The following is a 25820-nucleotide window of genomic DNA, read 5'->3' as shown; positions in this document are numbered from 1 at the left end:
CTCAGCTCTGTACTCTCTCTAGCATTGGACCCCGTAGGTGGGTAGTGCCGTCAGTGGACCTCATGTGGTTTACTGTAGGCATTACATAAGGTTCTTTGCAGCGTGCCTTCAACCCCTAGCTGCAACCACTTTCCTTCCTTTTACTGTACCTCCTTTCATATTCTCTTTCTTCCATCTTACTTTCCACCCTCTCCTAACACTTGGTTCATAGTGCAACTGCTTAGAGGTTTTCCTCCTGTTACACTTTTCAAATCTTTTGCTGTCAATTTCCATTTCAGCGCTGAATGACCTCATAGGTCCCAGTGCTTGGCCTTCGGCCTGAATTCTACGATATTCAACTCAACTCAGCTCTCTCTGGTATTGGGTGTTAATCTGAGTAACGACTGTAATTGCTTGATTGAATAAGCTCCTATTAATCCTTAATTAATATACATACTATATTCATCACCAGTGGCGTATTGACAAAACTCTCTTCCTTTGTGTGTTCTGGTAACGTATTTTTAAATATCATATTATATTGATAATCTATTGTATTTATAAATACCATATATTTCCAAAGGTTTCAAGTTACGAACCTTTTTCATATAGGTATTTTCATATGCAATGGATTCCTCCTTTATTCGGTGCAAGGTAAAACAGAAGGGGCTCTCTCTCTCTCTCTCTCTCTCTCTCTCATTAGGAACCTCACGTACGTCAGGCGGGAAAGTCCATTGTCACGAAAAGTCAAAAACTCGGTCAGCATGAAGAAGATACTCTTCATGTTATAAAAGCAAATGACTTCCATTTGTATGTATTGCGTAGATTTACGCCAGACGTTTATTCTGGAGTTATCGTAGATAGAATTATATAAACATTTATGATAATAATGACAATTTATTATGTATATCCAGTGCTTCCTCCCCTGCTGTTAAAATGGAATTACCCAAGTGACCTGTGGGCTTCTTACGATTTTTTTCTCGTATTTTAACTAAGTGCTCGGTTGCCAGAAATTACCTTAAATAGTTCTTGCATATTTCTGTTACATTTGCTTAAATGATGAATTTGTGTTGTACTGGTGTGAATATGATCATATATTAAAACACCTAATTATGATATGTGTTGCGTTTAAGATTCTTAGCTTTCAAATACTCTCGCTCATATAGTTTGAAGAGAAAATAAGATACTGAACAAATAATTTATGAGTATTTAGCCAGTTTTCCTTCAGTGACTTGCATAGGCCTAAGCAATTTTTATATTTAGAGGCAGAATAGGCCGTGGCCTATCGCATACAATCTCCTAATTGGGATCCACGGAAAACTAGCAACTGCCTTTGAAAATAACGTGTAAAATAAAGCACACACACACTGAACATATAAATGATTAAAGGGCAGAATTATCATCTATGCTGATACAAGACTTCATCAATTATGCCACTTCGAAACAGTTTTGCGTTTCGAACACATCATTGTGGAACGTGACTTTAGGAACCAGATTGCAAACTCGGAACTCTGCAGTAATCGAGTTGGCTCTCCGGAAAACGAGATTTTAAAAATGTATTCTCCCATGGAACTGATTGCCCTCTGAGGATTGGAAACTGGAATTTTAGGAGACTGGTGGTATCCAATTCCCTTTTTCATATTGCAAGCAAATTGAACACTGAAGTTTCCTGTCGTTCATGACTGCTTAGATCAGGGGTTCTTTTAACCTGGGGTCCATAGCTCCAGAATGTCTGTGATCGTCACAATATTTTTAACGAAGAACATAGAATATAATAAGTTTCATGTCCTTTATTTTCATCTCCTTGTGTTTTGTTGGTATTCGGTGTTGCTTGGTGTCCTTCCTGCTGCCTACGTGTGATTAATGACACCTGTAACCTGTTCCATACACTCGGCTGGAAGACTGGAGATGGTACTACTTCATAATAGCAGCATACCTACGTATCTTCCATATTCCTCGTCCAGTTTTTCAGTGATTTATAAAGACAGCTGCAGCATGATTCTGGTTTTTGTTATATAACCTTGTGATCGTATAAATGTCATAAAATGTGAGAATTCGTATTTACTGTATAAACTTGCTTTTTGGTCAAATTCGAGCATAACTTTATTTAGTCCTCCAGTATTATGATTTGGCAGAAAACTCCATTCAATTCAATACGAATATATTTCTGCAGAGCAATCGTGCATCGCATATAGATCACAACAAATATGTTTTGTTTGTGGGATGCTGGCAGTTATATTTATTTATTAACTTGCACTGCAACATAACATAAAGGGAGATAACATAAACATTTTTGGCATACAGCAACGCATAACTGAGAGTAACCCTCGAAGGACCGACTGTTTGGGCGGGAAACCTAACTGTGTTTTGATTGGCTCCTAAGAAAGACTGTTCAACAAGAGTTCTGATTGGCTGCCTCGTTGGCGTTACCATGGCGACCAAAAATAAACTACAATTTTGCTCTTGTGGCAACAACTGCCCCAGCTCATGAAATAAGGTTCTTTTATTACCTTCCATTCATTTAAAAGACGTGAATATTCCCCCAAACACCATTATAATTGTAGGCAATGTCAAAAGTTTCCTTATTTTGATCTATAGATGGTTAAATTATGTAAATAATTGAGGGAGAAACTTGCAGATAGGGAAATATGGCAACGATTTCGTTCAGAATAGATGCCATTAGTTCCTATAATTACAATCATAATAGCAGTAAATTCATATTAAGTAGAGAGCTGCCTGGTGTATATTTATTATAGTCCTAACATAAATAAAGTAACTGTGACATTGCACACAACAGCAATGATTTTTCACGAATACTAAGTTCATAAAAAGGTCTTTTCCTTACAAGAGAGAGACTGTGTTGTTACCATAATGGGAGGATCTGGCTATGAAGAGCACATGACTTTAGCAGTATTGCCAGAACGTTGGATGTCACCTATTGAAGAAATGTTTAAATAAACATAACCTAAAGCAGTTTCTCAATTTTTTTATATAAAATATTAAATACAATTATATGTACTTTTCATTTATGCTAATAAGAAAATTTTATGCATTGTTCAAGTCTAATAATAAAATAGTTTTTTCCTTGAAAAAATTCCATTGTTGTCTATAAGCACTGGTTGCCATGGCAACAGCTGAGCCAACCAATCAGAACTCGAGTTTGAATTATTTTCACCAACCAGTCAAAACGCTGTATATTTTTCCCGCCAAAACAGCAGTACATCGTCGGTACAACCCGATTTATGCATTGCTATTTGGTAAAAAAAATGAAAATTCTTATTATAAAAGCAATTAATAAATTCTCTGCGGTGGGATTATATGGATTATTTATTATTGTATGGTGCTTTTATGTTCCAATGGGACCAACGGCTTTACGTGACTTCCGAACCACGTCGAGAGTGAACTTCTATCACCAGAAATACACATCTCTCACTCCTCAATGGGAAACAGTTTGTTTCCATATGAAAATTAACTATTCGCTAGACTCGAAATGACTAGCATAATATATAACTAGATAAAAAAAAATATTTAAAAGAAAGGTCATCTAAAAATCAGTGCATTCCTTGCAATTATTTAGCAACCAGTTTCTTTAGCAGTTAAAAAGTATCTAAATTTACAAGGATCTTAAAAAGTGGCAGCTCATGAAAAGAAATAGACAAAAAACTAATTTCAGGATTATTCCTTGCTGCCAAATCTCGTTTGCATGGCAAGAGGTTGCAATTCTTAAGAGAATCTCATTCGGGTTCAGAAATCAATATCTCATGATCATCAGAATTTTTTTATTTTTGTTTTCAATTTCAGAGTTTTTTCTAGGAATTTGGTTAGTGTAAAAAGCACACAATAATAAAACACATTTTATTTAGTAGAACCATTTCTGATAACCTACAATTGTTACTTAAAAACATGTACATGATATAACTTTACACCTTTATGCTAGCTACCCCAGTCCTCTCAAAATAGAGGCCAGAGAATATTCATTACATAATTAACAAGATACACACAACCTTTGTTGTTGTTAACAACACGTAAAAACTAATCATGTAGGGCCCAGCTTGGGCCCTCCAGGCATCCACCTCCAAAACAACAACCTTAACCTAACACAGCCAATAGTTTCCCCAGAAAACACAAATCAAAGGCAGAGAAACGCAGCAGTACTTTTCATCTATATTTCATTTGTAAAACCAAAACTATCTGTGAATGTAAAACACTTCAAGCTTTTAAACCCATATGTAATGGAGACCTTTCCCTCTTGTGTACAAAGAATTATTAACCGTTTTCCCGGTGTGAAAAAACACACCTGTCTGTAAAATTATGCCTGTCTTGCTCTGATGTTAGATGCTACCATGTCTTGTCAGAAATATGACATTAAATTATAAAGTACTCAGACGCTGCCTCTTAATCACCTTCTCTCCACAATCACAATCTAGTTTTTTTTTAATGGTATATTTCATAATAAAAAAGATCAAACATAAGGTTACATAAATGTTAATGTTTACTTCTACTTGAGCTGCAGATTTTCTCACTTTTACCCTTCTCTCTCTCAAAACTCTAATCACTAGTTTCATCATACCCAAGCCCTCACAAGACATTAGAAGCATCATACACCACAAGAAATTCAGATGCTATAACTTGCATACAAACCATAGCTTTACATTATACACATAGCACACATTTTTTTGCTGCTGAGTCTACCATTAATGAACTGCAGTTCAATGCTAAGAAAGTAATAATGTAGTTGAATGTAATTGCACAGGGATTAGGAGCTAAATACTGATCGAACTCATTATCATAATTTTGAGTCTCGTTTGGTATTCATACCAGTAAATAAATTATGATTTAAATTATTGTTTCCATTGACTATACTGCATGGGGCAATCAGATAAAAATCAATGACTACAGAATCAAAAGCAACTAAACAAGAAAACAATGACTGGTCAAAGTCACTTTTGTTGGTCACAGACCAAGGGGTGCTAAAATAACCAAGAGTTGCTAAATGTGGGCTTATCATACCAGTACTGTGACATATGATCACCAGAAAATACCAAAGAAAAATATGATTACAGGTGTGAGATCAGAAAGTGTGGTGTCAGATACTGAAACAGTAGTCAGGTATAACTTCTGATGGTGTATAAACACGGTGTGACCATCAGAATTAATGCTTAAAAAATTACAATATTATGATCTACAATGATACAGCCAGTTAACCAAGTGCCCCTGTACATGCACTTAATCTGTGGTAGGTATCTCTTCAACTAACTGTCTAATTAACATCAAACTACAATTACTATTATGCACATTATTCTTCAGTTTTGTACATGATAAAATCACTTTCAGAGTATCGTCAGTTTTCCACCCTCAACCTTCAAAGCTAGGGCATCAAGTCCATCTTGAGTTTGTATTAAAAATTTTCCTCACCAAAAAAAGTTTGATACCAACATTCCTTCTACTTACTAAATGAGTTCCATTGCTTTCAGATTTTACAGTTGATACTGGTTTCGTGCTACATTTCCTTAATCATAAAAAACAATTACTTAAGCAGGTAAAGTCTAGACCAAAGTATTAAGCAGTTCACAATTTCTGATTTTTTCCTTATAAATTACTGATAAGACTAATTCTGCCTTAAGCATACAAACAAAACATTCTAATGGAGACTTTGATTAAGATGTGGTACTTGACTTTACCTGTAAAAAACCTCTGCTCTGTAAACAGTACAATATGATAGGTTTCGCTCGCTTGCCTGCCCGAACAACAAAAACAAAATGTACAAAAGTATAAAAAACATATAAAATCCTTCAACTCTTAACCTATTAGATTTGAGCTTTTTTTACATTTTTTATCTGCATCCCTGAATACCACAACACATTTCCATCAATATGTTCAAAGTGACTTCCTCTTCATCACTTCTTCATCTTGGCTTTTTCAGTATGCGTTGGCACAGGAGGTCCGGGCAGAACTGTGGCATCGTGAAGGTTTCCAAGTAGTTCCACCTGATAGAGATAAAAAATCAGTTTTGAGAATCGTTGAAAGACAAGTTTTCATAATCACATCAATATTTAGCTATTACAAAATAATGCACAGAGTAGGTGTGTCAAATATTAAAGGACCCTCATTTCAATGTAAATAGCAATTACAGTACTACAGACACTCAGATCCACTATCACAAGGAGTTATGTGATTTCATGTCAAGGTAGAACCAGTGATTACTACCGTGACAACAGTTATATAAAGATACACATATGTATATATATACTATCAAGGACCTATATTTAGGTAATGATAAATCCTTAATCAAAGATTGTGGCTGTGCTCAGTATTAGCACCACGCATGATTCATAGCAGGATGACAGATAGGGTTAAGGCACTGATGATTACAATTACTGTATACACACGAACAAAAATGAACTATATCTCACCTGGACTTTGCTTCCAGGAAGAGCCATCAATGGTGGTACGTAAGCAAAGGCAAGAGGTTTGCCTAGGTGATAAGAGAAGCATCCACTGGTCGTGTTACCAATAACTTTACCGCAACACCACACAGTTTCATCTCCCTGTACATTGAAAAAATAAAATAGTTGTGAGAAGTTCTTGTTTATGTCATGTTTTGTGGCACTAGCTTCGCTTTGTAATGTAAGTACAAAAAGCCACAATGTAGGAAAAATAAAAAATTATAAGCAACTCACATGAGGGTCATGGTCATCTGCTTCTATAACCATCTGCACCAGATGTTTCTTTGGTCTGGATTTCAGAAGTTCCACAAGCGACGATCGACCTACGAAATCTCCCTGTAAAGGTAAGGTATCAAACATGTAGCCGTTTCACAAAGAAGTTTGTCCTTGGAGAATGGGAATTTTCAGTACAATATTCAGTGCAGAGATACATCCAAAATAAGAAAATTACTTTAAAATACTTATCTGTGCAACATAAAAATATCTTGAGACATATACCTATTCACCAATAGTGTATTAAACAGATGCACAAGCCAAAAAAATTAGATAACATGGTTACATGAAATCTTCACAAAACAGGAAGATTTTTGTGAATCGGTACTTATATAAACCTCTATTTACGATAAAAAGATCTTCCTATAGTCTTTAGTAAAACTTTCTGAACAGTATAAAGAATGAAACCTTGTCAAAAGATTGTTCCAATGTGATGTCACATTACTAGAATATTAAGTTTGAATATTCTGAAAACTGACCAGCACACATTCCAAAAGATTTAAAATAAATTAAAGTAAAGCACAACCAAAACAAATCAATAATTACACCAATACGATCGTCCACTCTACGTTTTTGAATAATCACAGGAACTTCTATTCATACCTTCTTCATATTGACAAAGCTCATGAGCCCAGCATCTATAATCGTAGTGTCCATGTTCATTTCAGCTCCCCACATCCTGAAGCCTTTTTCGATTCGCATCACATTCATGGCGAAAGTTCCAAAGTCTCCAGCACCTATGGAATAAAGTGTCAGCTTACCTAGAGAGCTTAGAAGTCTGGAATACTCAGAAAACTGTCAGGTTCGTATATTTCTAGAAATTGTGATGGATATTATTAACTAAGTACTTGGAGTTTTCTGAATTCACCTGTATAACATGGAAGCTTTCATTTCTTCCAGACGCTGTGAAGTCAATCAATACATCATAAGAAGATGTTTAGATAAAGTAATATAAAATAACTGTAGGTCTAGTACTTCTGTTGATTTAAAATGGTCTATTAAAGCATTTAGGTTTACTACCACAACAGAGGACACCACTTTTTATTCTCTTTATTCATAAAAAAATTATTTATAATCACCCATTCAAGAGCCAGGCCTGAAAAATCCCTAATTTCATACTGATGATTTGTAAATTAAGATGTTTTGTTGTCCTGAAAAACTTTTTCACAAGATCTTTGCGATCAAGTCAAAATAAAGGAATATGAATATTAGGAGAGAAGTAAAATACATAATGCATACCATATTTTTCACCTGCTTGGAGGAGAGCACTGTATAATTTGCCTGATTGGTGACGTGGATGGTAAAGTTCCCAACCAAGCTCTCCTGTATAAGAAAGTCTCAAGGCCGTACACTTAACACCAGCTACAGTAACCTGGTACAGTAAAGAATAGTTATTTCATAAGTTTATGGCAAGGTGCAAAGGGTATTTGGTAAGAAATTCATTATGAGTAAGCATACTTGCATTTCACCGGACAAGAAATTGTCCTTGTATCGTATTGGCTAACATCTTACATTCAAGATAGGTCTATCTCAAAATAGTTATTGTGTCTTATTACTAACATCTCAGATTCTTGATAGGGCTATCCCAAAATTGTCCTTGTATTCTATTGCCTTTCATGTAACATTCAATATAGACCTACCTCCTTCGACGAAAAGAAAGGATATTTTCCCTGGAATTCCGGGGCAAGGGTGCCTAAAATTTCCTTTGATTTAGGACCAGCTATGCTGAGACAACCTTGATCATCAGTAACGTTGGCAAAACTCACTTTCCAGTCACCACGTCGAGCGTATTCCTGTAGCCATCTGGGAGAAGATGTGAATTTAATAAAAGATGAAATTTGTAATTAAAAAACCAGCTTTTTAAATGTGTCAGGTACTAAAAGTCATTAAGTATTAGCATTTAAAGAAATAAGAGATACTTAACACCATTCATTTGATGTTTTAAGGTCTTACAATAAAAATAATTTTGATGTGTTATAATCTTACTTACCTCAGATCATGGAACTCAGACCCAGAACCTGTGATTATAAGGAATGAATCTTCTTGTGTTCTGGTCACTGTTAATTCTGCAAAGACGTGACCAGATGGAGAGAGAACATGTGTGATGACTGTTCGATTCAGACGAGGAACACTGAAATAGACATTAATATAATGAGAGAATTATAACATGCGAAGGTGCAGAATATAAAAAGAATCTACTGGTTACTTCAAGGCATGAATGCGTATGCTAGTTTATAAAAATCCCAGTTTATAAAATGCAACATTTATCTACACATTCCTTCCAATATGCATCCATCTCTCGGTTCACACACTCATGGAAATATCTCTCGTTGATCAGTCTGTAAAAAATTACTTTTCATGCCACAATGCTTACTTTGATGTTGTCTTAAAGCTGAATACTGTAAAGCAGTAATTTATTGCAACAAGTTCAGAAAACCAAATTAACTAAAGGAAAAATTATAAAGTTAAAATTGACAAATTTATTTAGCTTACTAGAGAAATCTCTATAATTTTCTATTATTATTTATTTGTAATACATAAGGTGCTACAGATGCATTTATAATTCTACACTTGGAACATTGCAATAAATTACCTTTCCAAAACTTTGTGATTTAATGCTATTTATTCCAGCTATTGGGTACCATGTGGATGCAAAATTAAATTTTTTTATTTTTCCACAAATTTTAACAGTACATACAGGCACATGAACTAAGTCTGAGCTACAAACAGGAAATAAAAGAACCCTGCTTTCACCAGCTACAGGAACTTCTCAAGCTCTTTACCTGTTAGCCGTGACATAATCCAAAAAGGCAGCTGCCTGGGGACCCTGCACGACAAATTTCGCAAATGGGGTCAAGTCAATTATGCCAGCGGAGGTCATCACCAGGTCAACTTCTTTTCCGACATTGTCATGCCAGTTGGTTCTGAAACAAAAGTTTTTTTTTTTATTACTTAGGTCTGGTGAAACTAATCTTTTAATCCTATTTATTACTTATAACAAAAAGATGAAAGTACTTTTTTAAAGGCCTTCAGGAATATAAAAAATAGGTATAAAATTTGTACAAGTATGACACACTGGTTTGAATTAAACAGCATGAAGAAAAGATGTTGCATTTACCAGTGCCTGAGGCCGAGAGAGAGAGGAGGAGAGAAGAGGAGGAGAGGATAGAGAGAGATTGAGAGAGACGGAGAGAGAGAGAGAGAGAGAAGAGAGAGAGAGAGAGAGAGAGAGAGAGAGACACTCTGATACTTGCAACTTTATTCTTATATTACCCTTTTAATTATTAAGCGTTGAAGTCTACTATTAAATATTTACTAAAGTATAAATTAAAATAATCCTAAATCATTTATTTTTAGCCTCAGTAATCTTATGCAATTTAATAGTACTTGCATATCCAAACACAAAATCTTTGCAACATGAGAGAGAGGGAAAGAGAATCATCTTGAATATTTCCCCAAACTCTTCAAAACTTGCTAAAGACCACTTAGGCCTATGAATATAAAATACTACAAAAAATTTTTATCAAAGTAAACACCATTAATCAAAAAAACCTTAAAAATGAAGTACCATTAAGTCATGGGAATAACTGACATTGAAATCCATAAATTTAAAGATCCTTCAATCTGATACTCACCTCCTGAAGCTTGGTACATATTCAGGAGTTTCTCCTGGACCAGCAAACCAAGCTGGTTGCTCCCAGCCACTGTGGAAGTGCATCCGGGCTCCTCTACTTTCCAAAATTTCGTGGGCCCCTGATATTCTGCTCGTTGGCCGACCTGGAATGTTCATACTCAATGAGAATTATCTGCATAAATTATAGGGTTTTCTTTATTAGTTTATTTCTGGTAATCCAAATTAGTGTGATCTGTAATCTTCAACATAAATTATAGCTTTTATAGCTGTTGATAACTACCCTCTCAGCTATTTGAAGCATGAACACCTACATCTGACTCAAGGACATTAGAGACAGGGATTGCAATTAACTACACAGGTGTGTCCACCAGCTCTGACCGTGTTGCTACACAGGTGTTTATAAAAAGGATAGAATACAAGTGTTAACTCAAAATCATAGAATGATGCTTCGTGGTGTTAGGTACAGGGTACTTTGCAGTGCTCTAGTATGTGTTAGGTGATGTTCTTCCTAAATACTTTATATTTAGAACGATGAAGTCATATTTTTGCAATATTGTTTGTATCTGTATGATGTACATCAGACTTGTCTTTTTTATATAGATTTATTCTCTATTCGAATTATCTTTTGTTTCTCTGACAGTGAAGTGTGATTCTTTCTCCAGTTTTATTCTCATGTTCCTCATGATTCATTTCTTTTACAGTAAGAACACTTCTCCTTTTCTTCAGAAAGTCCTTCATTGCATTATTCGGCAAATAAGTCATCCAGACCTCCAGCTGTAGTCTGAATCACAACTTGGAAAAGATCAAACTACATCAATAACATTCCGCTTGATAAATCTATTTAAAAAACAGCTTTTTTCCATCAATGTCACTGGTTTTCTTCATCAGTACCTGAAAATTTTTACTCATTTTAGCACGACTTTTTTAGAATAATACTCTTATATTAGTTGTCTTATCGATAGAATTACTTTGCATTAGTTTTATTTACTGACAGAAGTGAATTACCACCGAGTCAATAAATTGATCACTGGTCAAGTAATCATTCCTTCACCTTCTCTCGAGATTCTCTTTCCCAAAAAGATATCTGTGTTATTGTCGAACTCTTGACAATTGCATTATATATTTTCACATTTAACCGAGATCAGCAAGACCTAGGGTAAACATTCGGTAACTACCTCCCACTATCAATAAGTTACAAGCTTCTCGATTTGATTCCAGTTTCCCTGGTACTTATAATGACCCTTATTTTAATAATATGTATCTACTTCATACTTTGTCATTCAGGGTGCATATTCTGTGACTGATCCTGTGTTACCGTAATGTTAAATACTTCTTAGTTTGGTTCACAGTTCCCCCAGTACCTACAATGTCCATCATTTTAATATAGTATATGTATACCTGTTTCTTACTTTCTAATTCAGACCCTAGTCCCACCTCCTGGGCAAAGTATGGCTCTTCACAAAGCAAGCCAACAGCAAAATTATAAATTAATCTTATGCCAATTCCTCCAGTATCTATAATATCCTTTATGTCATTGTATATCTGCTGCTTCCTGCATGAGTCAGACCCTAGCCTATTCTACCTCCTGGGCAAAGTATAGACCTTCAAGCATCAAATCAACAGCAGAAGTAAACCTGACTATCTTATCTAACCTGCAAATCGCTCCTCGTGTGGGTAGCTTACTGCATTGTTCATGCCATAGCATTCTCTAGTCTTGGCTAAAGCATAGTCCATGGTGACCCACTTGCCGAGTCGGCTGGCATCACATTCGTTCAGCTCAAAAGGCGGTTGCCCGTTGAGGATCCAGTCTGCAATGTATTTGCCTATTCCTCCACCGTGAACAATACCATATCTGTTGTAATCCAAAATAAATAGTTTTTATACCTCTTGAACATGCGTTCAGGTAAAACGTATTTGATATACATGCTATAGTAAATACTATATACATGTATGTACTAATCATTACTTAACACACACTCAAATATGTAAGTTCCAAGTTTCACAGCTAAGCAATGTTTGGTTAAATTTGGGGCAATCCTAAGTTTAAGTTTATCCTAAGACAATGACATTTCCTTTCAAAAATGAAAAAAAAAAATTTCATAGCTCATGAACTAAGGTTCAGGTAGCATTTCAAATATGAAACAAAGCTAGATGTTATGATATAAGTCCCGGTGATTTAAAGACTTGGGATTCTGGCTCAGAATTAATACCAGCAACTTTTCTTTTAAATTAACCGAAGAAATCTATGAACTTCAAAGTGCCAATCATTTTACTGGCAATAATGCCTCAGTGCAAAAAAAAAAAAAAACTGGAAATGTCTCTATGGAATTGGCAAGGAATGAACAGCACTTTTCTTTTTAATTAACCAGGGAAACGTTTGAATTCCAAGATGCCAATCATTTTACTGACACCAATACCTCAGTAAACAATCTGGAAATGCAAAGTATTATCAGCAAGTATAATTTCAAATTAGTAGAGAAACGTTTGAACCGCAAAATGCCTTTACTGACAATAATACCTCAATACAAAAAAAAAAATAAACACTGGATATGTATCTAAGGAAGTCTCACCCAAATCCAGCAGCCAGCCACATGTTGGGCAAGAGGTCAGGTCCCAAAAGGGGAAGAAGATCAGGTGTATAGGTGATGGGTCCATTCACTACACTCTGGATATTGGCCTCTGCGAAACAGGGCATCAAATCCATGGCAATTTCCAAGTGTGGTTCCAGACGCTCCAGGTCTGGTTCGAATAACTCCTTCCCAAAACCTGGAAGCAAAAACGTAATATCACTGCTTGGGCAAGTTTAAGAACTTCCGAAAGTGTGTGTGTGTGCGTTGGAAGTCAGCTGGGAAATCACATACTATGTACATATCTAAATACTATTCTGAAAGCAGATCAATCTTCCTTAAGAGCAAAATAAATTCCAGCTTTACAGAAGCACAATCAAACGAATATCCTTTATAATCATAATAGTGGCCAGCACCTCACCCACAGAATAGTTAAACATCAACTCAATCACAAAAAAAGTTAAGTTACCTGGAGGCACACGATCTCTGACCCACTCTTCACACTGTTTCATAGTTTCCTTGGACTCGTAAGGACCTATGAGAAGCCCATCCCGTTCTTGGCGAAGATAGAATGAGCCATCCAAGTGCCTTAGCACTGGAAACTCTCTCTTCAAAGCCTTCACCTCAGGGACAGTCGAGGTCACGAGGTACTGGTGATGATTTGGCACTAGTGGAAGGTCGTAGCCAGCTAGATGGGCCACCTCCTTTGCCCAAAAACCTAAAAAGTTTTAAAAAGTGTGAAATTAGTTTGAATAGGTCCTGAAGTCTTTAATCTAGTTCCTATACTTATTCATAGAATGTGAGCCACCTCCCTTGTCCAAAAACTTAAAAAAAAAAGGAAAATAAAGTGTGAAATTAGCATGAACTGGTCCAGACAAAGCTTTAATCTAGTCCCTATACTTTTTCTTACAATTTCGATCACTTCCCTTGCCCCAGAACCTTAAAAAAAAGTAAAAAGTGTGAAATTAGTTCCTACATTTTGTTACAGCATTTACTTATACTCAACAAGGACATGACATTAAAAATGTGTATTCGGGATCATGAAAAATTTTTGTAAAACCATCCTGTTAGTTCCTAAAGGATTCATCATTTGCCTTGATTTTAATCAAGATGACTATTGACAGTTCTTTATCAAGATCCTGAAACATCAATATTCAAGGTCCCACACTATGCTGCGGTGTTCACTTAACTTAATTTTTATTCAAAACTTATCCAATGCTCTGTGAGAAAAATTAGAGGAGAAAATTCCAGTCAGACTTACCTGCAGCATTGACAACTCTTTCTGCTATAATGTCTCCTTTTGGTGTTCCCACGACCCATTTTCCATCTTCCCTCAATGTCAGCGAAGTGACTCCAGTGTTTTGAAGAATTTGAGCTCCGTATCTAGAGAAAGAATTGTGTAGATGAGAACTAGATATTTGTATATTAGCTCTTATCATCACATGCAATTCCTACTGTGGGGATGTGATAGTACTAATATGTTGAAGATCTGTTAAAACACTGTGACATGAAAAGTTGGTTCTACTTTGTGAAGTAGATGAATAATTTTTTCCAAGAAATTTTAAACATTTACAGGAACATTCTCCTCAAATTTTGTAGTTGGGGTTACTTTGATAAATGGATGGATTATCATCTAATAAAGTTGAATATTTTTCAAAAAAAGGTTACATTTTTGGGTGTTTGCGCTTTGTACACTGGAGAAAACATTTTCAATTAGTAGTTTAAAAAAATGTAATGACATTATCTTTAGGTTTTTGAGTTGGCTGGTGAACTATTTGCAAGTAAAGTTTAAAAACCTACAAAAGTATTTGCTTACATTTTACATTTGGTTCTGTTTTATAAAATGAGAGAACAGCTTTTAAGTGCAATTAAATATTTGCATGAACAATGTGCCTATTGTATTGTTATGTGAAGTCTGTTAAGTATCTTGAGAAAAGTTGAAAGACATCTCCTTACTGGCGAGCTCCTTTGGCAATGGCTTGTGTGAGAGAGTAAGGGTCCACATGGCCATCAAAAGGTGTATATAGACCCATGAGAACCTATGAAAAGAAGAGTGTTGTTTAAAAGCTATATTCTTGAAGAAAGGATGTACTATTGTTCAATACAGCTTGCAACTTTCACCTACTACCTCATTTTTTAAATTTTTGACATATTGTTTTTAGAATTCATAAAAAAAGGATATATACATAAGTTTTCGCCTTGACGAAAAAGGATATAGCCTAATATTTGAGACTTCATGACAAAGGATTTACACAATGTTTAAGATTTCATGACAAAAGGATATACATACATAATGCTTCAGACTTCATGAAAAAGGTATGCATATATAATCTTTTAGACTTCATGAAAAAGGATGTGCATAATGCTTTAGACTTCATGAAAAAGGATACAAGGTTACAAGTCATAAACATAAAGAAATGTAGAAGAATGACTAATCCACCTTATAGCTGCATATGAATTGTGATAACTGAAATAATTACATTTTCAGCATCCTTTATCTAAAATTCTCTCTCTCTCTCTCTCTCTCTCTCTCTCTCTCTCTCTCTCTCTCTCTCTCTCTCGCTCCTCCTCTCTCTCTCTCTCTCCTTTAAAAGGAAATAATGGCACAAACTTTGTCCACATTGATGGGGGGAACAAGTTCCTTGACTTGTTCAGGAGTAATAAGGCACTGGGGGGCTTCATGGTGGCCGTGTCGACTCATCTGATACCTAAATGGTCAGAAGACAATTAATCAGACTCAGTAACATATTCATCATATTGGAAATTATGATCATAAATCAGATGTAACTTTAGCATAATTCTCTCTAGTATTTACTTTGATTCCTTATAATTTAAATGCTATTTTTCTTTCCATTTTTCCTTCATCTGATACTTAAATGGTCAAAGTAAATGAATTGGTCTTAGTAATATATTCATCACACTGGAAATTATGAAAATAAATCATGAATAACTAGCATAATGGGGATTTTTCTGCATTTCATTTGATTAACTTATAACTTAAATACTGTTTTATTATATTTATGATATTCCTTGGTCACAGTTTCTATTAGCAAATTATGAATTGAATATTATTCTAAAAATGACAAGAACAAATGTTTTCATGCACATGGATGCTCATTAAAACTGATTAATAATTAATATGTAATTTTAAACATTCCAGCTTCTTTATCCAAGATTTGTGTTCATGTCTGGCTCATTATATTGTGTTCATAGACAGCCTCCAAAATCATCTTCATTGTTGTCTTTTCTGAAGGTACTACTTTGGTCTGTGATCTAGAAAACTCCTCACTTTTAAAAGTCCACAGTGATGATTACTCTCATTCAATTGTTTCCTCCACACTTTTTCATTCTTTGTCTAAACTACAGAATACGGAATTCAGCCCTTTTAGAAGCTTTATTACATTATGATACTCATAGTTTCTAACAACAGATAATAATTAAAAATTAATAAACATTTTTAAAGTCGGTTACAGCGTAACTGTAAATGAAAGGAAAACTCACTTCATTTCGTCCACTCTCTTTGGCGAAGTTGCAAGACGCACTGAACCAGGCAGATGGAGTCCCACAGCTTGGCCTGTCTCTTGTTCGATGTGGGCATACATGTGCAGACTGAAGGAGACAGTAAATATTGAAATAAACTAAGAAAGGAGAAAGTAAAGACTAAAATAAATCAATAAATGATAAAAGTGAAAGCTAGAATAAGTCAATAAAAGTCAAGCTAAACTGACGTACTACTTATCTATGTTACAGTACGGTTTGGTTGGATAAGACACCCAAATGTGTCTTAATAAAGGGATTTTGACGTAGGAAAAATCTATTTCTGGGCGAGGAAGCCGTGGTAAAAGTGCCCCAGGAAAGGGTATTCAGCTCTGACAACACAGACATTCTACTGATGTCTAGACCCTAATTCTGCCAACATGCAAATAGTATTTCAATGGAACTATAAAAATGATATTGTTAAACTACAATAAAGTTTTGTACATACTTACCTGGCAGATATATACTTAGCTATAGTCTCCGACGTTCCCGACAGAATTTCAAATCTCGCGGCACACGCGACAGGTAGGTCAGGTGGTCTACCTTACCCGCCGCTGGGTGGCGGATGTACGAACCACTCCCGTAAGCTTGTCAGATTTTTCTCTTCCACCTGTCTCCTGAGGGGAGGCTGGGTGGGCCATTAATCGTATATATCTGCCAGGTAAGTATGTACAAAACTTTATTGTAGTTTAACAATATCATTTTTGTACATGAACTTCCCTGACAGATATATACTTAGCTGATTGGCACCCTTGGTGGAGGGTAAGAGACAGCTCAATAATACAGGTAAGACGGGAAACAACTAATGTTGTAGGATATAAAAACCTTGGTTCTCACCTTTTCAGGATGAAGACTTCATAGATACTATCTCTGAGTCTGCATTGCCTGGAGAGCTACAGCTAGGACGTGACCTGATGCTGAAAGACTCTCGGATCTACCACTGGGATATGTGATCCCCTATTGTGGTAGAATCCAAGTCGGATGCTGTTAGAGGGACCTTGTCCGCTTACCTAACAGATCCTTACCACTACCTCTGCAAGGAGCCAAAACCCACCAGACCACCTAACCAAAATACAAAGGGTTAATATTACGACAAAAAGAGGTGCCTCCTGCAACCTCTTTCAGACAACCAAAAAACAACAATATAAAATATAGGGTAACATATAAAGAATTTACACAGGATAAGTTTCAGCTCCCTGCCCCAGCACCGAATCCGCCGATACGAAAGGACCCAAGGCTAAGCATTTATCATATGTGATTTTTACATCACGTAGGTAGTGGTTTGCGAAAACCGATTGGCATCTCCAAAAAGTCGCCTCCATCAAGTTCCGCACAGACATATTTTTTCTGAATGCAAGCGAAGTTGCGATGGCTCTCACCTCGTGAGCTTTCACTTTCAGTAGTTTAAAATGTTCTTCCTTACAAGCAACATGTGCCTCTGTAATAAGGCTTCTCAGAAAAAAAGGAAAGAGCATTCTTCGACATGGGCCGAGTGGGGTCCTTTACAGAGCACCAAAGCACATCTTGATTCGCCTTAAGTTGTGCCTTCCTTTAATGGAAATACTTCATAATTATCATAGGGCAAAAGAGTTCTTTTTCAGGCTCTTCCCTATTAGACACAAAAGATAAACTACGAACTTCAAAGCTCCTGGGCCAAGGCCGTGATGGTTTTTCATTCTTTGCAAGGAAATTTGGAAGAAACGAACACACCATAGAATCTTCCTTAAACCCTACATTGCCCTCAATAGCTTGGAGCTCACTCACTCTCTTAGCTGTAGCAAGGGCCAAAAGGAAGATAGCCTTCTTCGTCAGATCCTTGAAAGAGGCTAAGCTAGGAGGTTCGAATCTAGACGATCCAAGGAATTGTAGAACTACGTCTAGATTCCAGTTTGGTACCACATGAGGACGCTTAATGGTTTCAAATGATCTAATAAGATCATGCAAGTCCTTATCATCGGATATCTTTAAGCCTCTATGCCGAAATACCGCCGCCAACATACTGCGGTATCCCTTAATAGTTGACACAACCAGATGACATTCTTCTTTGAGGAAAATAAGGAAATCCGCAATTTGGGTCACAGAGGTACTGGAAGAGGAAATGTTCTTCCTCTTGCACCAACGTCTGAAGACATCCCACTTTGACTGGTATACACGCAAGGTGGAAGGTCTCCTCGCTCTTGCGATTGCTTTAGCAGCTGTTGCTGAAAAGCCTTTCGCTCTGACCAAACTTTGGACAGTCTGAAGCCAGTCAGACTGAGAGCGAGGAGATTTTTGTTTTTTGGTGGGTACCTGTTGAAGTGGGGTTGTCTGAGTAGATCGCTCCTTAGCGGAGCGATCTTGGAAGGTCCACCAACCATTCCAGTACCTCTGTGAACCATTCTTGGGCCGGCCAAAAGGGAGCGATTAAGGTCATTCTCGTTGAATCGGACTCTACGAACTTCTTGATGGTTAGCCCCAGGATCTTGAAGGGGGGAAACGCGTAGACGTCGAGTCCGTTCCAGTCCAGAAGAAGAGCATCTATTGCTAATGCCTCTGGATCCGATATCAGAGAGCAGTAAGGATCCAGCCTCTTGTTCTTTGACGTGGCAAAGAGGTCTATGTGTGGCCTGCCCCATAAACTTCCACAGGCTTTGGCATACATCCAGATGAAGGTCCCCTCTGTGGGAAGGACCTGATCTTTCCTGCTGAGGAGATCTGCTCTTACATTCCTTTCTCCCTGCACGAACCTGGTGAGAAGCTTGATTCCTCTTTCTTCTGCCCACAGAAGAAGGTCTCTTGCTGTCTCGTACAGGGAGAAGGAATGCGTCCCCCCCCTGTTTCCTGATATATGCCAGAGCTGTAGTGTTGTCCGCGTTGACCTGCACTACCGATCTTCTGACTTTGGGCTCGAAAGCCTTCAGAGCCAACCACACAGCCATCAACTCCTTTCTGTTGATGTGCCAGGCTATACCTGGTCCCCCACCCAGGTACCTGACACTTGCTGGTTCCCAGAGTTGCACCCCACCCCGTGCTTTGTCCGACGCGTCGGAGAACAACACCAGGTTGGGGGTCTGTGATTGAAGAGACAGTCCCTTCGCAAAGAGGTTGGGATCTGTCCACCATAAGAGATGTTTCTTGATGTCCTGGGATAACGACAGGGAGAACGTCAAATCCTGAGAACGACGACTCCAATTCCGATGAAGAAAGAATTGGAGCGGTCTCAGGTGCAACCTTCCTAGGGAAACACGAATTGCTCCAGCAAGGAGCGTCCCCAGCAGACTCATTCCACTCCCTCACTGTGCATACTTCTTTCCCTAAGAAGGTTGTTACTCTCTCGAATCCTCGGGCTATCCTTTTCCTGCGAGGGAAAAGCCCGAAAACTCAGAGAGTTCATCTGTATCCCGAGATACACACACTCTTGCTCGGGAATTAGTGACGACTTCTTGAAATTGACGAGAAGTCCCAAAGCCTTCGTCAATTCTAAAGTTACTTGTAAGTCCTTCAAACAACGATCTTCTGAATTGGCCCTTATTAGCCAATCGTCGAGGTACATGGATATCCTCACCCCTTTCAAATGAAGCCATTGAGCCACATTCCTCAAAATCCCCGTGAACACTTGAGGGGCCGTCGAGAGGCCGAAACACAGAGCCCTGAACTGAAAAATTTTATTTTCCCCCCATCATGAATCTGAGAAACTTCCTCGAGGAAGGATGGATCGGTACGTGGAAGTAAGCGTCCTGTAAATCCAAGGAAACCATCCAGTCCCCTGGACGAAGTGCTGCCAGCACTGATGAAGGCGTTTCCATCGTGAACTTCTTCTTTTCTACGAAGAAGTTCAGGGCGCTTACATCCAACACCGGTCTCCATCCCCCTGAGGACTTCGGAACTAGGAAAAGGCGGTTGTAGAAGCCCGATGAATGATGGTCTGTCACTAGTTCGATAGCCCCCTTCTCCAGCATCTGATCTACTGCTAGATGGAGAGCTTGATTCATGATGGGGTCTCTGGACTGGCCGTCAGTTCCCTTGGGATGGGTCGTCAAGGGAGGTCTTTCGACGAAAGGGATGAGGTAACCTCTCCACAAAATAGAAAGGGTCCAAGGATCCGCCCCTTTTTGGGCCCAGACTCCTGCAAACTCTAAGAGTCTGGCGCCCACCGTTGTTTGAAGGACTTGCAAGTTATTTGGGGGCTTTAACAGACTTGGCGAAAGTCTTACCCCTTCTTGAAGGTCTACGACCTCTAAACGTAGAGGTTCTTGATGAAGACGCCCCTCGAAAGGGTTCTCGAACACTTGCTTTTTCCTTCTTAGCCTTGGTAGGGAAGGAAGGGCGAGGTTTTCTTGCCGACTGTGCCAAAAGGTCCTGGTGGCTTTGGCCGACAGTGATCTTGAAATGTCCAGCACTCGATGTTTAGGGAACAAACTGAGCAGACAGAGGAGCAAACAGCAAAGAAGACCTCTGGGCATGGGAGACAGACTTCGTTAAGAAGGAACAATAAACCGACCTCTTCTTCACGATCCCGGCCCCATACAGGGAGGCGATTTCACTCGCTCCGTCTCTTACCGACTTGTCCATACAAGACAAAAACACACATAAGATCTTCTGGCGAAATTGACTCTGGCACTTCAATTTTATTGGTCTAGGACTCCCAACGACCAATCAAGGAAGTTAAATACTTCTAGCACTCTAAACATGCCTTTGAGCATGTGAATCCAATTCATTCATTGCCCAAGTCGTCTTAGCAGAGTTAAGGGCAGTTCTCCTTGTCGAATCTACCAGCGCCGAAAAAATCCGAATCAGCCGAAGACGGTAGACCCAATCCTAAGGACTCTCCTGTTTCATACCAGAAACCAGCGCGTCCTGATACTTCGAAGGAGGAAAAGCGAACATCGTTTTCCCCGCTTCTTCTTTGGAAGCCATCCAGGAACCAAAACTCCTCAGTGCCTTCTTCATGAAGAGTTGCTTCATCCTCACACAAGAAGAACTCTTCGCTGTCTTCGCCGTTGAAAAAAGTGAGTGAGGAGAAGGAGGAGCCGTAGGAGAAAGGGAATCCCCAAAAAACTTGCAAAAGTAGCTCTGTAAGCTTCTTGTAAAAGAAGACAGCAGCAGAAGTGTTCGGTTCCTCATCTGAACCTTCTAGGACGTCTTGTCGAGGCGAGCGCGGAAGATCCTTAGGTGACGAAGGGATCCTAGTAGGAGTTGAGCGAGAGGTTGGAGAACGCCCTCTCTTAGAAGAGTTCACATCCACTGGAGAATGAAGAGAAGATCTGGGATGCCTACGATGAGACTCCCTCTTCGAGGTAGACGGAATCTCAGCCGAAGGAGAGGTAGGGCTCCTACTCCGAGAATCCTCGGAAATATCCACAGGGCGCTTTACGAGGAGGCGAGCGCCTACTATACTCTTTGCGCCTATCCCGAGGCGAGCGGCTGCCAGGAGAAGAGCGCCTATCGAGAGCAGAGCGCTTGCGCGGCTCTCCATACCTGTCCAGTTGCGTACGATCAACGGAAGTTCGACTGGAAGGCGAAATGCGCCTACTAGGAGAAGGCTGGCTTGCGAGACTCTTGACGTCTAACAAAGAGGATAACATTCAGGAGAAGGGCGCTTCAAAGCTAACGAGCGCCTACTTGAGAAGGGCGCTTCCGAGATTCCTGTTGTCTACCAAGAGACAAACGGTCAGGAGAAGTGCGCCTAGAAGCGTGAGAGCGCCTACACGGAGAAGGGCGCTTGAAAGACTCTTGATGTCTGCCCCGAGGAGAATAATCAGGAGTATGACGCCTTAAAAGAGACGAGCGCCTACTAGGAGATCGATGTGCAGTAGGCTCTTGGCGCCTACCTTGCGGGGGAGCGGCTAACAGCAGGCCGTCTATCATGCACGACGACTCCTACCAGACTCTTGATGCCTGTCAGGAGAGAAGTCACGATCCGACACTCGAGGAGAGTGACATCTGGACGAAGAACGCCTACTTGCATAAGGACGCCTTCTAGAATCTTGAGGCTGCTGAGGAGAAGTCTCACGCGAGGGAGTTGAAGAAATAGCGTGATGAGCAGGTGCAGTGCGCTTACCGGAAGCGGAAATCCAATCTGGAGAAAAAAACTTCTTTCTCCATAGAGCGTCCTACCGATGTTTGGCGCCTTGAAGTCGAAAGAGAGCCAGGCGAGCGAGGGCGCTCACGCGAGCCCCTACCTTCATACGAAACCTCCCCATATGAAGGAGAACGCCTAAAAAGAGGAGAACGATCCTCTGAAGAGCGGCACCTAGATCTCTTGATCGGAAGAGAAACGTCCTTCTTCCTACGTGATCTAACTGCTAGAGAGTCTGCTAGCGCCGTGATCTGAGCTTGAAGTCCCGCGAGTACTCTCGTAGGCGAATCTTGTTGTTCTTCCTCGGAAGCAGGCGCCGAGCGCGGAGCGCGAGAAGAAGAACGCTCACAGGATTTCTTGGGTTTCTTCGCCTCCACCGACGATTCTTCCGGGAAAACCTCCGGACTAGAAGCCAAAGGACTGCAGGGAGCCTTCCAAGCCCTCTTCAACGGGCGCGACGCATCCGGGGAGTTCCAACCTCTCTTCGGAGAGGGAGACGACGAAGAGGAGAAGCATTGGCGTAGTAGCTCCTTCTTGTAGTGATCTGAGGCAGCCTGGGAGCGTACTTCAGGATCTGCCGAGGGGACGCCTGACCGGTGGGGCGGGGTTCTCCCTAGCCCTCTTGCGGCTTTCGACTTTCCTACTCCACTGGAACTGGGAGTCTGGAAGAGGTCTAGGCCTAGAGGCACTAAGGAGCCGGTCAGACGCACCCTCCACAACAACACTGGGGACACTGCACTGATCACTAACACTCTCCTTACCTTCCAACTGACGAATCTTCTGATCCATAGAACGAATCGTGGCTCTCAGAGCTGCCGCCTCCGAAGGCGAATCTTCGGCTTCGGTGGGGGGGGGGGGGGGGGCCGGCGGGGAGCAGGGGCTGCAACTTGGGAAGAAGGTTCTAATTCTACGTTAGCATTAGGATCCACATCCAACTCACTCATTCTAGATCTACTAGAACTTCTAGAGGAAGTCTTACGCACTCTATCACGTTCCAACTTCCTAATATAAGAAGAGAGAGCCTTATATTCTTCTTCATTCAATCCCTTACATTCACTACAAGGGTTAGCAAAAGAACATTCATTCCCCTGCATTTCATGCAAACCGTCGTGGGGTCTACCGAAGCTTTCGGCAACCTCACCTTACATCCTTCATTCACGCAAACCCTAAACAAAACCGAAGTTTTAACTACCGAATCTAGGTCAGACATCGTTAAAGAAAATCAAACTCAAAATCAAACCGGTCCACAATCAGCGTATGCCAAGCCAAACAAAGCGAATACGTCACCAAAAGAAGTCCAAATTAACTCCAGGCAAGCGAGAATCGAAAAACTATCGAGAGGAACCGACAACAGTTGTTATCGTTCCCGCGACAGAGAAAAATCTGACAAGCTTACGGGAGTGGTTCGTACATCCGCCACCCAGCGGTGGGTAAGGTAGACCACCTGACCTACCTGTCGCGTGTGCCGCGAGATTTGAAATTCTGTCGGGAACGTCGGAGACTATAGCTAAGTATATATCTGTCAGGGAAGTTCATGTACAAAACTATTAATGAAAAGAATCACATGGGGCAACCATTGTTAAATAAAGAGGAAACATGTTTAAAATGCAACTGGAATAGTGCACTCTATACTTATTTTCTTCGCCACTGTAAGTATTTCATTCAAACACTTAATGATCAGTTCCAAATCTTCTGAGAATGCTGAAAAAATAATATTATAAGAATTAAATGATACTGTACCTGTAGTAATGAACCTTCTTCAGATTGACGACACCTTGGAAATTTGTGGTGAGACCAGCTGCGTGCCATGTTGAGCCAGCTGTCAGGTCTGTCTTTTCGAGGAGGAGTACTTTGGACTGGCTCTAGAACAATTCAAACAAACATTTAACTAGCGAAACTTATCCCTGAACATCAACAGCATTATAAAAGATAGCAAAGCTTATAAAGCATGCTACAAGAATAAGGTTTAAATTCCTTCTTTATGCAAATTTTTATTTTAACAAGAGTGGTGCACCTTCAGTGAAGGAAAAAAAGATGGCTTACTTTGGTTGTACCTTGATTTGTTCCCTCAGGTTTAGCTATTTAGAATCTTTGGGACAAAAATGGTGCAGAATAACAGAAATTCCAAATACGTAATCGTGTTGCCTCTACCCACAGTTCCTAACATGTCCCTTGGACCAATAAACAGCCAGCAACCTAACAACTCTTGTCAGTTGCTACAACATGCCAAAAACAACATAACACTAAATCTGCCACGTACCTAACTTCTAAAGACCTCACATAAGTAGTGTTGCCTAAAGAAAGCGCTACACTGAGAAGGATCCCAAGCTATGGAGAGCCCTGCTAAAAGCTCACAGAACTCTGAATCTTCCTCAATCTTGAGCACTTAGTTCTCTAAAGAAGTTCAAAGGTTCTTGTTGCAACATTTAAAGCTAATTTTTAGCAAGCTTCTTAAATATGAATTGTTGCCTGCTTTAAAGATGTTGTTCACTTTCCCTAAGGTCCCTGTACATGACACAGTTCAGTGCCTTTCAATATGCCTGTGATTTAGTCTTCAATGTAACCTTCCGCAGATTTTCCTTTTAGTCTTCATTACTTTCTACTTAGGTACCAAGAATCTCAGGACTGGTGATGTTCAAGGTGATCAACTCATCTGTAAACTCTGAGACCATTATTGCAAGTACCCAGCAGTATCCTGCTCTGTGAGTATGCTGTGGACACTGGTGTAAGAGAAAATTCAAACAATCAGCATTTCAAAGTTGAAATTACTGATTTGCATGTCGCTGAGGGAATCAGAGTCTTCTTCCTCCAGTTTTAGGGCTAGGAAGAGGCAAAGGAAGTTCCAACCTTTCCAAGTCCCGCAACAGCATCCTGTGCTACAAGCTGTTCCAATTCAACAGGTATCCCAGCCTTCGACTTCTAAGGCTCAGCCTCAGCAACAGCATCAATTTGTCTTCCTTTCGCCGCCGTCTAACCAACAGGTCTCCTCACAGTATTCAGTGTCGCCCGCTTTTAACCCGGTCTATGAGAGTCGGGCATTTCACCCCTTTACCAGAGTTGCTAGGGGTGGCAGGGCTAGAGGATCCTTTCGCCAGCGCGGAGGAGCCAGAGCCCAAGGGCGAACTAGAGGTGCAAGGTCAGGCAGAGGATCCCGGCCTTCATCATCTCAATGAAGTTTCTCAGGTAGGAGGCAGGCTGTACCTCTTTCGTCATCGTTGGGGTCAGCAGTTTGGGCCCAAAAAAGCATAGTACCCAGAGACCTAGGCTGGAGTTGGATCAAAGGTCCTCCTCCACCCATCACCTTCTATCAGGAACCAACGCAGGAATTG

General features: G+C 39.6%; 1 protein-coding gene across 2 annotated transcripts in view; it reads right to left on the bottom strand.

Moving 5' to 3' along the window:
• Window positions 1-3816: 3816 nt before the first annotated feature.
• LOC135213178 (dimethylglycine dehydrogenase, mitochondrial-like) overlaps window positions 3817-25820 on the bottom strand; it is a 39031-nt gene continuing 17027 nt past the window's right edge. The window contains exons 3-19 of one of the 2 annotated variants that reach the window (XM_064247138.1): window positions 24232-24353; window positions 16398-16505; window positions 15508-15604; window positions 14853-14935; window positions 14158-14279; window positions 13366-13614; window positions 12900-13095; window positions 11982-12181; window positions 10331-10472; window positions 9479-9619; window positions 8686-8826; window positions 8336-8498; window positions 7935-8067; window positions 7299-7432; window positions 6657-6758; window positions 6390-6524; window positions 3817-5963 (exon numbers count right to left, since the gene is read on the bottom strand). In XM_064247138.1, coding sequence (XP_064103208.1) covers window positions 5874-5963; window positions 6390-6524; window positions 6657-6758; window positions 7299-7432; window positions 7935-8067; window positions 8336-8498; window positions 8686-8826; window positions 9479-9619; window positions 10331-10472; window positions 11982-12181; window positions 12900-13095; window positions 13366-13614; window positions 14158-14279; window positions 14853-14935; window positions 15508-15604; window positions 16398-16505; window positions 24232-24353 — 2358 coding nt within the window. In that variant the 3' untranslated portion in view covers window positions 3817-5873. The remainder of the gene's footprint in view (window positions 5964-6389; window positions 6525-6656; window positions 6759-7298; window positions 7433-7934; window positions 8068-8335; window positions 8499-8685; window positions 8827-9478; window positions 9620-10330; window positions 10473-11981; window positions 12182-12899; window positions 13096-13365; window positions 13615-14157; window positions 14280-14852; window positions 14936-15507; window positions 15605-16397; window positions 16506-24231; window positions 24354-25820) is intronic. The other variant, XM_064247140.1, reaches the window with a different exon arrangement.

The sequence above is a fragment of the Macrobrachium nipponense genome, chromosome 42 (genome assembly GCF_015104395.2).
Source record: "Macrobrachium nipponense isolate FS-2020 chromosome 42, ASM1510439v2, whole genome shotgun sequence".
Classification (NCBI taxonomy): domain Eukaryota; kingdom Metazoa; phylum Arthropoda; class Malacostraca; order Decapoda; family Palaemonidae; genus Macrobrachium; species Macrobrachium nipponense.
Note: the sequence above shows the minus strand (reverse complement) of the source record. Positions and strands in the feature narration are given on the sequence as shown.